Consider the following 17,188-nt stretch of genomic DNA (forward strand, 5'->3'; position numbering starts at 1 on the left):
CCGCTTGGCCTGTGTAGCGGGATATTCTTAATATTGATCACATCCGCAGAGTACTGTAAAAACCATCCTATAACCTATAGTTACGAATTGCGTCCAGATCTTGTAATAAAACTTAATAAATACGCCTCCAATGAAATCTCAACAAGAAGGTTCGTACATCCTACTGAAGACGCGTTCATGTGCCTTTGAGAGTTCATACCCTAGATATGGAAAATTCTGCATTTTCCCATATTGTTGGGACAGCGGGACAGCACATGTACAGTCGTATTATGCGGGGTAACCTTAAGTAAGATTCGTTGTTGAACCTCAGAATTTCGGACCCTGGCATCGATAAGATGCCTCGCTATCTAAGAAGGGGGCAAAGAACTTCTATACCAACCAATAGAACTCCCTGTAGCCACGCATCATCATCAATCTGATCTACGAGATAGATGTTTGGAGGAGTTACATTCCGGAGAAGGTACCTTAAAAGGTTCGAATCGACATGATGGCGACTTGACGAGAATAGTGCAGTGCGGGGAAGTTGGCGTTTTGGCTGTGAATCCACCGAGTCTCCTTACTTTATCTAACCAATCTGCTGGAATATCTAATTCTTTCCTATTTTCACAAGTCACCAGTCCTAAAACCTGCTCAAAGCCACTGGAATTAGCTTTGGCTGGCGGAGAAAGACTCAAAGAGAGATGGCTATCTGCCCATGGTGTGAGAGGTTGCTAGGCGTTTGCCGAAAATTCCTCGGCCGAAATATGGAGTAACGCGGGGTAAGGAGTGGCATGTGGGCCTGAAGTGGATTTGGAAATAGTACTAATTGCAGTATCTCAATGCCCAATGGCCTACCTTTGTGCGATAAATAGGCTTTTTAATTTAAATAATGTGGCGTCTAGCAGGAAAAATGTAGATGGCTATACGTATATTATCTTGTAGATGCGTTGTAGATTGTGTTGTAGAGCTCGCATTATTTAGTTTGAAGTAGCCTGTTTAGTTTAAGTGCCTACTATCGCACTTTAGGTAGGCTAACAGGATGGATACTCCTGTAATAAAAAACCTACAATACAAGATGAGATTTTGGGCGAGGATAGGGAAGATGAGGAAACCTAAAGATGATGTAGATTTCCGCTTACAAGCGCATTTTTGAAGAGAGGTTTATTAGAATAGTGAGTAGTTTCTTGAATGCTCAAATGCTGCAATGAATTTCCCGACTTTTGACTCGCCTTACTTGTACTTGCCTACATCGTCCATTAGCAGGAGGGTTATATATAATAGCGTACAGCTGTATTTGTTGTACCACTTTCCCATTTCATCTCCTCGAAGCTATTTGTATTGCAGCGGCCAACTTCCCCTTACAGGTATTGCATTCATCGCTTTTCCAAGGGCTTGGTGTATATCGCTGTCTTTAATATTAAACTTGTGCGTAGGAGATCTCTAGGTCAGCCTAAATGACTTGTATCGCAAAAACGATCCAATACCAAGGTAAGATCTTCTGACACCGTTTGCCAATTCAAAGTTCTTTCAACCACGATACTGCTATACCGTGTATGGCAAGTTAAGTTAGTTCATTCGTTGCTCCGGCCTCTGACACCGAGGTATTTGACGGTTAGTCTAAACCTTCAAAGGACTAGTTGCTGATAGCACATCGACGAGCTATCCTTGGATAAACCTAATAAGTCTAGTGGTTGATTTTTTGATGGCTTGGCCGTGAAAGCAAACCACCTTAAACATAAATATTCGGAGCTGTATAGTTTCATCATACGCGTCGATTGGACGATCCATCCATCATCTGCTGTTTTGGAGACTTATGTGAGGCTTTTTTACGAAATCATATACGACTTGAAATTCATCATATATCACAATGTAGTAGGATATTATTCCTGCCAGACAGATGAAGCCTTCTCGATACATAGGAAGCTGACACTAGTCAAAGAGACATAGACTAGAGAGGTCTAGAAACACCACACTTTAAATCATTACACATTGTTTGTGGTCCAATATCGTAATGATTTTAACGTCTCATATTTCCCACTAGAGAAAAACGTCGCAACAGTCTCGAAACCCAAACATGCGATAATGATATGAGATCCATCTCCTGTTGCAAATCGCAACTTGACCAATGAACCGTAAAATAACGTGGAAAGGAGCCGCAGTACAGGGGAAAAGGTCCGAGTTTGTTGGTTGAAAATAAGTCAGTTATGCTAACACAATCACAATAGGCTTCGCGCAACATCTTGGGATGTTTCTCTCTACCAAAAAAATAAAACAAATCTTTCCAGCGCAGTATCCACGCTATTTTGCAAATCAAAAGCGGTTTTCTATACCGAAAAACCCTCGTATTTCTTTCGTTTAACCATAATTCATGTATATCCGTCTAGACCTGTAAGGCTAGATCAGATTTAACTCATAGCATGTGTTCTTGTCCACTCTTTGGCAGTCGCGATCGCGGCCGGCTCATCCTCCTTCCATCTCTTTGCCACTTCTGGAGCTAAAGGATCATCAGGGTTAGGAGCACCGAGGAGAGCTTGGATCGAGAGGAGGATTGTTCGAATCTGGAGTGCAGGAGACCAGTTACCTGTATAAGTCGAGATCAGTCTACTGAATCCGGAGTGAGGTTGATGGGCACGAAATAAAATCACATACCCTTGAGAACGTCTAAACAGATTCGGCCAAGCTTGTCAATATTTGGATGGTAGATTTTGGTGAGGAATCTGATTTTGGGAGGAGTCATTGGATAGTCGTCAGGCAAAAACAATTCGAGTTTGAAAATACCGCCTGTAAATCTGCATAAGCCGGTGTACTTTTGTAAAGTGGTTCGAAAATAGGACTAACCTTCGTATGGAGAGGAGGAAGGACCATGTATTGATACGTCGAAATATCTTAGATTGTCCTCATGAGGTATTGCGCTGATGCCCGGAACACTTTATATATTTGTTAGCTAGAGTACGATCCAACGCCAAAGATAGATATACTAACGGTTCTTTCATCAACCTCTCCGTCTCCTTGATGATCCGCTTTGGTAAAGCCATGTTGTTCTGCCTGTCTAAGCTAAAGTTGCACTTCTTGAATCGTTCTTATGGTGCAGTTATCGAGTCCAATAGTCCAAGGCTACAAAACACCAATAAAGGTAGTTTTTTTGGTACTCGTGATGTTGATAAGATAACTTGAGAAGTACCTATCGTTCAATTCGGGTAGTGGGGTACTTTATCAAGGGAAATTGTTCCGGTGGGTGGTAGCGAAAACGAAAGGTCTGTAGAATTGCGAACGTTGTACAATTGAATGAATTGACTGTTTGAAAATGTACTGATGTTTCAAAGTAAAAAGTCGCCGTGATATTCTTTTTTTTCTCTTGAATAGTTGGGAAAGAGAGAGAGAGCGGCGGGAGAGCCTCGGAATGTTTTCAACGCTGTGTAACTAAGACACGATTGCGATGAAATGAAGGTAGGGAAGGCTGAACGGCAACTGCCGTCTAGTTTTAGACACTAGCAAGAGTTAAGTATATACTCCGGTACCATCCAGAAGCTTTCACGTTCATTCATCGATCTGTGTAATAAACTTTCGATATCATTAACTCATCGCCTCATTGCCTCGCGCCTCACTGCCTCACTGCCTCATCGTGGGTGAAGCCTGCCATTGCGCCCAGCCTTATGCCCGTTAATTTCGTATGCTATCTTATCAATGCGGTTCTTCAAAGATTGTAGAGTACCCCTGGTCTGTTTAGATAGCCTTTTTTGGAATTTACACACCTCAAACATCAGCAGTATTCGCCCTGTAGCCTTCTCCGTTTCGAAGTAATTTCTTGACTTCCAGCATGCGAAAACTTTAGTATTGAAAGAAGATGGAAGAGCCGAGAAAGGGCAAGACCATTAGGTCGGCATTTGATAGCACTACATTCGATGCGGATGTGTCTATACATGTAGATCGGAAAGTTGGATCAGCTACTATATCTCCCTCTGGGAGAGATGTCGCTCTAGCATCGTGGGTACCTCAAATTCAGAATTGGTGGGTTGTGCTAATTCCTTTTCTTCTCTCAGAACTGATGGCTTAGACATAATTGATCTCGATTCTCCTCTCAACCCCCCACGACATCTTCGGCATGGCCTGCCATGGCTTGTGGCCGATGTCCAATGGTGCCCTTTCGCAGTTCGCGACTACTGGGTGGTTAGCACTGCTAATCAAAAGGCTCTCGTGTGGAATTTAAATATGCAGGAGGACGCATCCCATGGCGCAATTGAGCATACATTACATGGGCACACAAGGGCTATCACCGACATCAATTTCTCAGCACATCATCCAGACATGCTGGCAACATGTGCTGTTGATGGATATGTACACTGTTGGGACCTCCGAAGACCACGACAACCTGCTCTTAGCTTTTGTGATTGGTTTGCTGGTGCAACGCAGGTCAAATGGAGCCGTCAAGATCCACACATCTTAGCTTCATCCCATGATAGATGGTTACGGATTTGGGACGATAGAAAAGGCGCTGTTCCATTAAGGTCCATTAATGCACATGAATCAAAAATATACGGTGTTGATTGGAATCGTACTCGTGCTTCAAGCTTAGTTACTTGCTCGTTGGATAGAACAATCAAATTTTGGGATTATGAAAACGAATCTGATGTTCCCGAGCGCACTATACATACCGGATTCCCTGTTTGGAGAGCTCGACACACGCCGTTTGGCTGCGGAATTCTAGCTATGCCTCAGGATACTCCTGGAGACCTCCATCTCTATGATCGGCGCATTACAGGTGACAATTCTACGGATACCATCACGGAAGCAGTCATTACCTTTCCAGGGCACGGGAATTCGAAGGTTAAAGAGTTTCTTTGGAGGGGTCGTGGAAGCATCACAGATGAAGGAGAAGATAATAGAGAATTTCAGCTCGTTACTTGGGGTGAGGACAATCAATTAAAAATGCAACATGTGAACCCTGATACACTCGAAGGCGTTGGCTTTGTGAAAGGGGCAAAAGTCCACGGAAAGCTCAACCTCACACGTAAAGGAGCAGTTTACAAGACGTTCCGTACCACAGAAACATCTGCAAGCGATAAGAAAAGCGCCACAATTACAGGCCCTCGACCTAATAGTTCTGGTTTGAAATTGAGTGCATTGGGTGCTGGAATAAAAAAGATGTCATTGCCTCATAGTACACGTACTCACACTACAATTCGCGCCCCTACTATGAGAGGCAAGGAAAAAGCAGCAAAACAAGAAGACCTTAACCAATCCCAAATTGGTTGGATGAGTGGAATAAAGTTCTCAAAACCCGAGAACGGATCCATGCCTCGGAAGCGATCAATGTCAAGAAGAATGTCTTTGCTTAGTCCAGAATTTGAAGAAGATGGTGATTGGGATGAACCGGAAACCTTACATGATGAGATTATACGCATCAATGAGCAGCTTCCAAAGATCACATTCGATGATGTTGATATGGATAAGAGAACGGTCATTGTCTCCATGAACGGGCCATGGGGTGAAGATAGCACTCCGATTTATATCAAGACAACTATCTCATTTCCAGACCAGTACCCGGAAAGCAAAGCTCCCACTTTCACACTTGGTAAAACGTCCCTCATGTCTGATGAGACATTCAATAAGCTGAGAAAGGAAGTGCAACAAATCGCGGCAAGCTTTGTGAGCCGCAGGCAAGGTTGCCTTGAAGCGGCTCTTTGTTATCTCCTTGGAGAGGTTGATCTTGAGACGAGTACCATATTCTTTCATGATACAGATGATCTAGACGATGATGACTTGGATGGCCTTGCCGATGAAAGCTCAAGCGACGAGGAGGATAACGATATCCCTCCAGGCGCCTCAGCAATGATGTCTCAAGAACTGGATTCCAGTGCCACGGCGGAAACATTGATCAGCATACCACGGAATGTCAATGTACCACTACCTAGACTTTGCGGTGCTCGATTTGCAATGAATGGCAAGCTTGTTTGCTTCTTCCCGCCAAAAGAAGATAAAGTGAAGTCCTTATTAGAGAAGATCACCGATTCTAGAAATGCTCGACCGCGGGGTGAGCCTAATTTTGATGCCTTTGGTCGATTGGCAAATAACAGCTCGCCCCAACCACGCATTAAGGCTACATCAATGACTGAAGATAGTAAGGCTGATTCTGAAGTGTCAGACGAATATGATTCGTCGACCAGCAGCGATACGGATTCATCACAATTTCGCATCACTCGATATCCTGCGATGACTGAGTACTGGCGTCGATCGAATCGTCGATTCCCTTTGAGGGGATCACCAACTATATTGTCACAAAGGTCAGGTGGCACGGGAACTGGTACGGGAACCAACACAGCTACCGGAACTGGTCTCAGCAGAGTACGACCTGTAAAGCCCAAAAACATCATATCAATATGCGATGTAAGTGATATCCTTCCTGCAAAGGTTTACCTAGCGGAGGAATACACCATTTTTGGAAATGGTCCATATCTTTGTGAGAATAATGCAAATATTGCCGAAAAGCACGGACACAGTAAGTTAGCCGATGTATGGAGATATGCTGCTATGCTATTACACAATGATATTCCGCTTGAAGTTCTCGAACAAAGTCAACGGCGTGAGCCTGTTTTAGTCATAGCTGAAAGCATGGCAAAGAGACATCGTCGCGACAGCGGCTCGGATAGTGGTATCGATGTTTCGCATGATAAACGCTGTAGGCGAGGCAGTTTCTCCGGTAGAGTCAAATGGGGAAGCAGCCCCCTCGCCAAGCAATTGATTGCAGACCTCTTCACGCACTTTGAGGAGCTCTGTGATGTACAAATGCTGGCGATGCTATCTTGTGTGTTTAGTGAACCGGTTGCTTCGGCGGCGCCATCACATGCTGGACATGCCGAAGTTGGCATAAGCCAACCGCAAACACCTCTTTCTATGAAAACACCTGCGTTTTCAGTTAATTATTTTCCCAACAATGGGGCGGCTTGGAGCATGTATCAAAAGACCCCGATGGATTCTGCTGTGTCAACCCCAAAAATAGCAAACACTCCTTCTGGAATATATGGATCCATGGGATCTTCCACCGGTGCCTGGGGCAGTGATCCTGCCTCGGCTTCGTACTCCTGCGGTGATACTCCCCCTTTACGGTCAAACAGAGCAAGCTCAGAACATCTTTCTCAAAATACTCAAAGCCTTTCCACTTCTCCAGATAATCCGAGAACCTTTCGCCGTGGAAATTCAAGTCTAGCCTCAAGTTTTGCCGCAAACTTTTCGCGACCATTTTCTATTGCCGCATCATCCTCACCACCGAATCCACCTCCAAGCCGGAAAAGGCCTAGCCCAGTTGAACATATGTTAAGCTTAGCCCCTAGTGCTATCACCTGGGGAAATACAACAGTCCTTGGTAGCGTGAAAGAACAAGTGGGTACAGAGCAACTAGCTTTTTCAGATGATGAAAGTACAATGGATGAGCTAAAACCAAGTGTCTGCGTGGGAATCAAGTTGACATTAGAAAATGAAAATGGGTTTGATGACGAAGGCTGTATGGGCACATCGCTGTTGGACAGTAGCCACACGGCCCGTCACATGAGCTATCGTCAAGCTTACGCTGAACTACTTTATTGTTGGGGATTTCCATTGGCTAGATTGGAAATTTTGAAGTTTAATGGAATACGGAGCCATACCTCCGAACTCGATATTGCTGATAATAAGTCATTTGCAGCCTCAATAATATCTAACGATAGCCATACTATAATCCACGAAGCATCACCTCCATCACAAATTGTTTTAGGGAAGAGGGATCAGCACTCCTCATCAAGCGATCAGGGTCTAGAAGTCGCGGGTTACTGTCTCAAGCACGAAGCGCGTCTGGATGCTCTCCACTCTAGTTCTATCGGCGGTGCTGCTGGACGTTGTGATCGCTGTAAGACTGTTCAGCGCCAACTTCGTTGCACAATATGTACTGAGCCCATCAGTGCAGTATATTTACCATGTCTATCATGCGGCTGTGCAACACATCAGCATTGTTTGATCGAATATCGATCTACTGGTAGTAACGAGTGTCCCGGTGGCTGTGATTGCGATTGTGCAGATAAAGCCAGTATGGGGCTAATAGAAAGTTTTGGAGTCATGATCGAATTTATGCGAGCATTAGAGCGAAAGAAACAGCTTACCGACAAGGAGGATGTTGAAGAGTGGGTCGCACCAGTGGAGGAAAAAGATGAGTGGGAGAATATTAACATTCCTTCGGGTGGATTAGGCAGGAACCCTTCTACATTGACAAAACGAGTCGAACAAGTCAGAAGTGGGGATTGGAATGTGAAGAAGAAACCGAGTAGTTTGAGAAAGGAGGAGAGTTTTTCATATCTTGCTTGAGGTTATGATGGGGGAAACCCGGAGTGTTTTCCAAAGCATATTGTGAATTATAATGCTCAAAATAAGGTCGGCTATCATGATTTGGCGTTTCAGATGGAGCAATGTACAATTAGATGAGTTCTAAATGTCTTTCTGTTGATATTTAATAATATTGTTTCATATCGAAACAGTAAAACCAAGCTCGATAATTGGTTTCTTCTCGCAGTATGTGTCTTCGTCGAGTGCCAACTCTCTTTATTTTTCTGAATCATTATGTCTGCGAAGTCTATAGATTTTCTCTGTCCTTCTCAATCCTTTTGGATTGTGCTTGAAGGCTACAATGTTCAAAATGTTCATCCTAGTGTGTCCAAGTTAAAATCGTCTAGATATTCACTACAAGATATTCACTGCAAGATGTTCACTACAAAATATTCGCTACGGGTTTTTACTGCCCAAGGTTCTAAATCTAGTATATTCTTACATTCACTTTTGAATCACTAGGCCGTACAAGTTCTTTAACCTTGTGTATTTAAGTCGTGCTCGTTCCATTAAAGAGTGAGAGAAAAAAAACACAAAAGATTCTACCAAGCCATCATTACAAAACGAAAGATTACGAAGACATGAGCAAAGCTGTTGACCTGAGGGGTTTGGTTGTCATTTTAGGATGGATGCTTATAATGTTATTAATTATTATCATCAATTTTCCCGATTATCCAGCACAGGCTCCCCCAGCAGCTCGCGTGGAATATCGGAGAAGACCAACCAAACGAACAGAGAGACCGAAAGATGAGCGAAAGCCATATCGGAGCTGCAAAATATGTTTCGAATCCCTCGAGGAACAGCCTCTGGGAAACAATACCTCTGAAAGAACAAGGGCAGAATGCGATCACTTCACAGATATATGTTTGTCTTGTCTAAGACAGAGTATGAGTGTTCTCATGAACGAAGGGAATCATATCCTTAAATGCCCAATCTGCGCGCAGGATTTGGAAATTTGGTTTATACAGCTTTATTGCACGAAAGGTATGTTTACAAAGTAAGATAAACAGCCAGCCAGCCAGCCAGCTTATTTTATATTTCAAAGTTACTCAAGGATAATCTTACTAATAAAATACCTAGATATTGCGAACTGGCTCTAAGAAATTATTCACGATCACAAGCAAAATTTAACTGGTGTTTAGCATCTAATAAATGCTACTCGGGCCAAATCCACGAAGGAGGAAATGCAAGAATGATCTGTATAAGCTGTAAGGAGTCAACATGCGTACATCACCAATTGCCATGGCATGAAGGATTAACATGCGCTGAATACGACAATTCAACAAGGAAACACAGCGGAGAAGAGGAGAAATCTCGAGAGGAAGTGAGGAAGATATCGGTGGCTTGTCCGAAGTGTGCTGCGCCTATTGAGAAGAAGGGTGGTTGTGCGCATATCAAATGTTTGAGTCGTGGTGGTGAGTTAATTTTCTTGTTTCGTTACTTACAATAGGTTTAATATGTAAGATTATGTGTTTATGTATGTGCAGCACAGTCTAATTTTTTCGCAGGTTCAGGGAAGGGTAGATGTGGATTTGAGTTTTGCTATTATTGTTTGGTGCCGTGGCAGCTTGGTGCACCGAGACATAGATGGGATTGTAGGGCAAAGTGGTGGTAGAGATAGGATATCCATGATTCTTGTTTATACGATGAATGGGATTGGGGTAATTGGGTTATTTGACTATGGTGTTGAGACTTGTAGGACTGGTGAATCGAGGTTGTTGCTTGGTGTTTTTATTTGGGACTTGCTAGGTGTGAGGAACCTCGAGGTATTTTATTAATGCAGAAATCAGGTGTTTGAGAGGCGGGGTTGGCAGGAGGGGTGATAAATTTGTAATGTTACTAGGTTCCAGCAGAACTAATAAGACAGCAATAATAAGGTAGCACATATCATTAATTTGAAAATTTCGTCGCATTTATATCGAACGGTATACCGCCATCGTCTGATACTATCAAAACGCGGTGAACTGAGGTACGTGGACGTTATATACCTCTTATTGAGAACTCACCTTACCCATAAGAATATCCACCTCACATGAAATTTTGCTCCAATTCTGCTCCAGTTTTCCTGGAACCATACATACATACATACATACATACTCCACTAGATCATACCAACGAAGCATACCGCAAAAAAATACATCCGATGTTTTGGATAGCCCACATCAGTTCACCGAGTTTTAACAAATACAGCTGTTCAACTCGCCAAAGGAATGTTTCGGGTCCTTCGAGATTGGGATGACGAATACTTCTGAACACCTCTCGTGCAAGGTTAGGTAGATGGCCTGCCTCAACAACCTCATTCAGAGACATTTGAACATTTTGACCTTCTTGAACGGCTAGATTAGCACTTGCACCGCCGGCACTGTTAGGTTTTTTCGGAATCCACATTTAAAATTCGGCGAAGGTTCGGTGCACTTTTTTTTTTCTCCTGAATGTCTCCACACAGCACCAGCAGTCAGGGTCCATTTCATGCAAACTCACCGGTGCATTGTGTGTGGGTGGTTCCATAGATTCTTTTTAGTTCTTCCCGTTGAAGAATTCCCCATGTTCAGGAGCAAAATTGCATACATGATAAGCGTAGATGATATTTGGGAAGGCGCTTTTGTCATCACATGTCGAAAACGTAGTGGACGTGAAGGAATAAGGTCTAGCCAGATTCCGCACATAACGGATACCAATTTGATGTTAAGTAAGTCTTTGTCAGACTACATAGTCCAGAATTTGTGGTTCCGAACCGCTTCTAAACGCCTATGTGGTGGTAAGTTTAAGGTTGCAGTCAGGGGTAATGATAAGGTTTAATTAGCTAAACATGCCATTGTAGCGCACCGTTACACTCGGCTTCCCACGGTAGATGATTCCAACGGTAGGTACCATAACGATAGACATTGATCTCCCGCGCGTATGCGATTGGACGATCCCGTGTGGTGAAGTGGTAGAACGATATTGATCTTGCTGCTCCATGTATCCAGATAAGGTTACATACATAGGGACAAAGACCAAGATGAAGAAATCAGGGACCCGCACGGCGAGGAAGTATAAAATTCCGAAAAGCTCCATGCATGTAGGTTAGAATGGTTAGATGAAGAACTAGGCATGGAATAACATACTCCGTGGCTCCACTAGCGTCGGATGTTTCATACTTTTGGGCAACCTGGTACTCGTGCTGCGAGAAAGTATGCAGCACCGATGCTAGAGGTCCCAGATTTTCATCCCGTAGTTATCATCTTCAGGCACGTACCCATCGCTTCTTTATCGACTTGCTTAATACAGCTGATATCCATCGACTCTGTAGATTCTATTGGTGGATTAACTTTACTATCTAATGATGTGATTTCCCCCTAGAATGTCAGAAATGCTTGTGTTGATGGGTCCATGGAACATGCCCTGAATGATAAGGCTTGATCTATCAAAATAAACTTTTACAAATTAAAGCGCTGTTTAAATTCCCTTTCTAAATGAGACATCCTAGCGATCTGAGTGATTAGTAAGCTTTCTTTTAAGCTTTTGAGGGCACTTCTGGAATTCCAGGGGATAGGGTCTGAGAGAAAATTCTAGGGTAGATGTTAATGCTGTCATAATCTCTACAGACTTTCAATTTGAGTTCACATTGTTTCTAATTGGAACCAAATAGCCCTTAATAGTTTAGCATATATCACGTTTAGATTATTCTCGATGCTAAATGGGATTCTAATCGGATACAATTACACCGATCCAAAGTACTAAATTTATAACTTACCTTACTAAGATGCAGGCACTTAATTATAGGGCTTAATCTCGAATGGTTCGACTAATCACAATTGCAGCATGCGGTAGTGGAGACCCCTAAAATGCTGAAATGGGCTGCGTCGCTTAACAAGATCTTATCAATCAATCAGATTATGGGAATCTTTTCGATATTGAATAGTCTTTTTTCGATTCTATTGTTACAAGTTTAATAAACATCATTTATGATATTCAAATTAAGATGGTAACTTGTATATAGCATTTCCCATAGATTAATAATCCATTTCTACAAAACCAAAATATAGACTTAGTTCCAAACTATTTGTTCGAACAAGGGAGCTTTCAAAATGCAATTCTACGCCCTTTCAATCAATCAAGCTTTATCATTCAGGGGTATTTTGGATAAGCCACTTTTGAAGCCCATTTTTACATTCTACGGGATAGCTAGCGGCATCCCTTTATGGTGGGCGCTCCGCACCGCCAAGGGCCAATCCGACGAACTCGTATTCTTCAACGAGCTATGCTTCCGCAATGGCGCCGAAGCACACACGGCCCCGGCAGTGCCAGAGATGTGATTAAGCAAATTAAGAAGTGTAAATGGGAAGTATGATTCTGATAAACTCCGATTAGAATATCATTGTCTCCATGGGGGTCTATGCATGCTTATGAAAGCAATAGTGGGATGGAAGTTCCTGATTGATATATAAGAAGATTGAGTTCTGGCGATTTTTACTTTTCGACATCAAGATCTTCTCCAATTCATTCTTTCCTCATTCAAGATGTTGAACCTTTCAAAGACTCAGCTTTTGCTGCTCGCCTCTCTTTCTTTGGCTGCCGAAGCAGTTCCTACCAATGATGCTCGTTCGTCTCATACAGCAACACCACAATAGTGCGTTGAATCCATCATTCACCCGAATGTGTCTTTGGAAGAGAGACGAAAAGTTTACCTTGGAGGTCATAGCTAATACTTGACAGTGATATCATTGTAGTTGGTGGTGGTGCTGGTGGTTTGGGTAAGTTTAAACATTTTACTCACTCCTCTGCCCAAATCGACACTGTTTTGTGAATCTTTTCGATTTCACCAGGACGTTTTGTCCTATCTTTGCCTCCGAGATGTTTCCTTATCCGACACTTGCTAATGATTCATCTTGTAGTTGCATCGGCCAAGTTTGCTGAGGCTGGAATGAAGACCCTTCTCCTTGAGCATGGTGGACCTATGTTGTACGTCGATGGAAACAGGGAGATCCCAGACTGGGCTGCCAAGGCCTACCCAGGCAACAACTTGACTCGTCACGATACCATGATGTACTACCTAGTCAACTACCCAGGTACCGATCCCATTGCCAGCAGTTATTACTGCAGCAATGTCGCCAGTTTGGCACCATGTATGCTCGGAGGTGGAACAAGTGTCAATGCTGCACAGCAATGGTGGCCTCCAAGGCAATACCTTGATAACACATTCCAAAACTTCACCGGATGGACTGGAGATGATTTCCAAGACGCTATCCAGAGAGTCGCAGACCGTATCCCATTTACTCCTACCTGGTCGACCGACAAGAAGGTATGACATGCCTCATGTTAAGTCAAGGTTGAGCAGACATGCTAACATGATTGTAGCACTACTACGATCAAGTCTACGATTTGATGGGTTCAGTGTTCGAATCCATCGGAATCCACGAGGTTAACACCACAACAGATGTTGACTCTAAGTACAACACCTACGGTCGTGATGTCTTCGCTGCTGTCGGAGGCCAAAGAGGAGGACCACTTCTTGGTTACCTCCAGGATGCTAAGAAACTTAAGAACTTCACCCTTAAGATGTACAGCCCAGTGACCAGTGTTGTCCGAACTGGCTCAAAGATTACCGGTGTTGAAGTCAACGGTACCGTCATCACCGCCAAGAACGTTGTTCTTTCTGCTGGTGCCTGGAACACCCCATCTCTCTTGTTCGCATCTGGTATTGGTCCAGAAGCTCAATTGACAACTGCCGCCAGCATCAACTTCACTCAATACCAAAAGAAGGACTGGATCATCAACAACGGTGTTGGTGCTAACCGTGAGTACACTCTTATTTCATTCCCTTGCTCAAAATGCTTGGATCCACTTTACCCCAACAGTCTTTTTTGAATGGGCAATTACTAACCCTCAATGTTAAAGTCCACGACAACCCACAAATGAGTATCACTTTCCAATACAGCAACGCCTCCGAACTTCCTTTCTACAGCTTGTCCGGCGTTCTCACCGGTACCAACGTCATCAAGGCCGATGCCGATGATCTCTACTACCGCCGCACTGGCCCTCTCGCCGCTAACGGCCGTGAGCTCACTGGATGGATCAACGTCCCATACCCCAACGATGCTACCAAATCCATGACCGCCCAAACCATCTGCTCCAGACCAACAGCTGTCAACGGTAGCTTCACCTGTCAATTTAACTTGAACGAAGGTCTTCTCAGCCGTGGCACTGTAGCCCTTGGCACAAACGGCAACTTGGTATTCGGTGAGGGTCACGGCCCATGGTTGACCAATGCTTTGGATATCGAGCTCTACGCAACCGCATTGAAGAAATTCGTCGATGCCGCCAACGCATACCCTGGTTTGAACGTCACAAGCCCAGCTGGTACTCACGACTTGTCCTTCTACACTTCATTTGTCAACCAGACCGGCAAGGTCGGCAACAACCGTACGTATTATTCTTTCATCTATCCTATATTTAATGTTATAAGTATCCTAGTACTAACATCTCTTAGACTGGGGTGGTTCTTGCAGTCTCGGTCTTTGCACCGATAACAACGCTCTTGTCATCGGTACCCAGAACCTTTTCGTCGTCGATGGTTCCCTCAGCCCAGCACCAACCACTTCCAACCCAGCTTTCCTCTACGAGTCCATTGCTGAACTTGCTTCTTCTAGAATCATCAGCAAGTTGGGTTTCTAGATATTGATGAGAAAGAGCAGCCTCATACAGGAAGATGCTTGCTATGAGCGATAGATGGTTTATGTTTATGTTGAAAAGATCCACTTCTTGTATATCACTTTAGTTACCTTAGAGAATTAATATGTACATATCTTCTAACCTTCATCGCTTAATGTGCTATGATACAAAGTAATGAATCACGGAACTCCATCATGTCGACCACTTTCATGAACTGTCTTCCGTTAGCAACAAAGGAACAAGTTGTTCAATTCATATGTGGCAATAACAATAAACGGTTATATATCAAATATACACTGGCATGTCGTTGTCCCAATGTCTTAGTATGTAATACGAAGTGCTAAAAATAGTACTAATATTGGATGGTTACAAGGCGCCATTCACCCGATCACTGATTTTGCCTAGGAAATATCACATGATCCATATGTATATTTGAAAAGACTGACAAATGCTTACTACTCTGTATAAGTTGCCATAACCAATTGAAATCAAATAATTATGATGCGTGGTTGATAATATCGATGAATAACCCGGAATCCGCGGAAGTCTTGTGAGGCGAGCAGGGCCCTTGTCCAAGAGATGCGATGCTACATAAATGAGGGGAAACCTGGCGAAGTAGAAAGAGAAGGACCATCTAGCGCCCTCTTCCCTTTAGTATTTAGTCACCTATACTTATACCTCCAAGTTTCAGGTTCTATAAGTGTAAACCTGCGCGTCATATGTCTGAAACTAAAACCTTACTATCGATATGAAAATTGACAAATTCCCGGATTCTATCGCATGAAATCACGTGCTCTCTAGATCTTGGCGGAACCTTATTCACAACAACTTTCATGTTCGAAACAACATACATCTTGGTAAGCCACCAAACCCAAAACATCATCAGCAAATCAATTAGGAATTTGAAATGTTCTAGAGTCCTGTCAAACGTTTCTGCATCTGCCAAGTGGTAGAGTTGGGATATTTTTGCGAGTGGGTGAGGAGTCTAGATCTGGAAATTCTTGAGCCGGGGGGTGATGGCTTGGATTGGAACTTGTCGATGATCTGTTTTTAGATTTGGGGTTTGATATATGATTAATGTAGCTTTTCCTATGCTCTATCTCTCTGAGTCCATTCTTGATTATCGGTTTTTTCTCTTTCTTCGTCAGTTTTGTGGATGACTGGTTCATTTCAATTCCTTTCGCTATATTCATTTAATATTAAGATTTCTTGGAAGATTTTCGCCAATTGACTTTGTTGACGTAACGTTCTTTGCTTGGTATTCTTATTCATCGTCATTATAATTCTCAATTATGAAATTATCTACCATCTTCCTATCACTTTTGATTACAAGCATCTTTTCGCGTCCCAGCCCAGCCGTGCAAAGGGAATCCGCCGGCATCACCGGTAAGTCCACTTACCCCTCTTACTATATGCAACATGTGCTAACAGCATCAAGTCGGAGCCAGCGGATCCACCAATCTAGGCGGCGAGGCCGGGATAACCAAGAAACCGGACGGATCCACAAACGTCGGTGGTGAAAGTGGCATAAATGTCGCAGGAGGTGCAAATAGCCAACCACAACAAGCCACAGGAGCGCAGACTGGAAGTGGTGGAAACAAAAATGGAACGGATGGTTTGGCTGCGCTAATTGGTGCTCTTAATGGTGCATCTGGCAAAAATAGCACGGGGAAAGCGAAACCTACTGGGACAAGGGGGAATAAACCAAAGAGCACGGGTAATGCGAATGCGAATGCGAATGGGAATGCGAAATTGCCACCGGGTGTGGCTTCTGATTCGAGCTTGGCAAGTATCTTTGGAGCGTTGGAGGGAGCAAAGTAATCTGGAGATTGTGAGAACGATTTGTGGGATGGATGTTTTTGGGGTTGGCCATGACATTTGTCAGAATTACTCGTTAGATCATCTCTAATGTTTCCAATTATGTATCAAGTGTCAAGACCACGCAGGTACGCGGAATTGGGAGAACGAGCCTCAAAAATATTCTATAGTATAGCACAAACACAGCGGAATATGTACTACGAGTACTCACTCACATTATATTCACCAAGACATCTAGTACATACCAGAACATAAAACCACTGACTTCCGGCTTCCTGAAAGCATCACAGCCACACAAATATTTATGAGACCAGAGACCAAAGACCAAGGAAGACAGAAAACCAAACGTTTACATTTTCCTTGCCCGTTACAGTTACAAATCACAAAT

At 43.4% G+C, this 17,188-nt stretch overlaps 7 protein-coding genes across 7 annotated transcripts; 5 read left to right on the top strand and 2 right to left on the bottom strand.

The window, feature by feature from the left end:
* Nucleotides 1–206: 206 nt before the first annotated feature.
* Nucleotides 207–714, top strand: SS1G_05146 (predicted protein; the record flags this gene model as incomplete). The annotated part of the gene is made up of 2 exons (XM_001593668.1): nt 207–276; nt 386–714. 2 exons carry the CDS (start codon nt 207–209, stop codon nt 712–714), a joined length of 399 nt encoding a protein of 132 aa, XP_001593718.1.
* Nucleotides 715–2,384: 1,670 nt separating this feature from the next.
* Nucleotides 2,385–3,014, bottom strand: SS1G_05147 (ubiquitin-conjugating enzyme E2; the record flags this gene model as incomplete). The annotated part of the gene is made up of 4 exons (XM_001593669.1): nt 2,385–2,560; nt 2,629–2,760; nt 2,818–2,906; nt 2,962–3,014. The coding sequence occupies 4 exons, from the start codon at nt 3,012–3,014 to the stop codon at nt 2,385–2,387; spliced, it is 450 nt and encodes a 149-aa protein (XP_001593719.1).
* An 809-nt stretch (nt 3,015–3,823) lies between these two features.
* Nucleotides 3,824–8,310, top strand: SS1G_05148 (hypothetical protein; the record flags this gene model as incomplete). Its single annotated transcript, XM_001593670.1, has 2 exons — nt 3,824–3,963; nt 4,020–8,310. The coding sequence occupies 2 exons, from the start codon at nt 3,824–3,826 to the stop codon at nt 8,308–8,310; spliced, it is 4,431 nt and encodes a 1,476-aa protein (XP_001593720.1).
* Nucleotides 8,311–9,253: 943 nt separating this feature from the next.
* Nucleotides 9,254–9,943, top strand: SS1G_05149 (hypothetical protein; the record flags this gene model as incomplete). Its single annotated transcript, XM_001593671.1, has 3 exons — nt 9,254–9,312; nt 9,409–9,743; nt 9,843–9,943. The coding sequence occupies 3 exons, from the start codon at nt 9,254–9,256 to the stop codon at nt 9,941–9,943; spliced, it is 495 nt and encodes a 164-aa protein (XP_001593721.1).
* A 491-nt stretch (nt 9,944–10,434) lies between these two features.
* Nucleotides 10,435–10,817, bottom strand: SS1G_05150 (predicted protein; the record flags this gene model as incomplete). The annotated part of the gene is made up of 2 exons (XM_001593672.1): nt 10,435–10,690; nt 10,810–10,817. 2 exons carry the CDS (start codon nt 10,815–10,817, stop codon nt 10,435–10,437), a joined length of 264 nt encoding a protein of 87 aa, XP_001593722.1.
* A 1,581-nt stretch (nt 10,818–12,398) lies between these two features.
* On the top strand, nt 12,399–14,985 carry SS1G_05151 (hypothetical protein; the record flags this gene model as incomplete). Its single annotated transcript, XM_001593673.1, has 6 exons — nt 12,399–12,622; nt 13,027–13,064; nt 13,206–13,612; nt 13,669–14,107; nt 14,209–14,733; nt 14,801–14,985. 6 exons carry the CDS (start codon nt 12,399–12,401, stop codon nt 14,983–14,985), a joined length of 1,818 nt encoding a protein of 605 aa, XP_001593723.1.
* A 1,289-nt stretch (nt 14,986–16,274) lies between these two features.
* SS1G_05152 (predicted protein) lies at nt 16,275–16,803 on the top strand (the record flags this gene model as incomplete). Its single annotated transcript, XM_001593674.1, has 2 exons — nt 16,275–16,368; nt 16,421–16,803. 2 exons carry the CDS (start codon nt 16,275–16,277, stop codon nt 16,801–16,803), a joined length of 477 nt encoding a protein of 158 aa, XP_001593724.1.
* Nucleotides 16,804–17,188: the final 385 nt, after the last annotated feature.

This window comes from Sclerotinia sclerotiorum, genomic scaffold (genome assembly GCF_000146945.2).
Source record: "Sclerotinia sclerotiorum 1980 UF-70 scaffold_6 genomic scaffold, whole genome shotgun sequence".
Classification (NCBI taxonomy): Eukaryota; Fungi; Ascomycota; class Leotiomycetes; order Helotiales; family Sclerotiniaceae; genus Sclerotinia; species Sclerotinia sclerotiorum.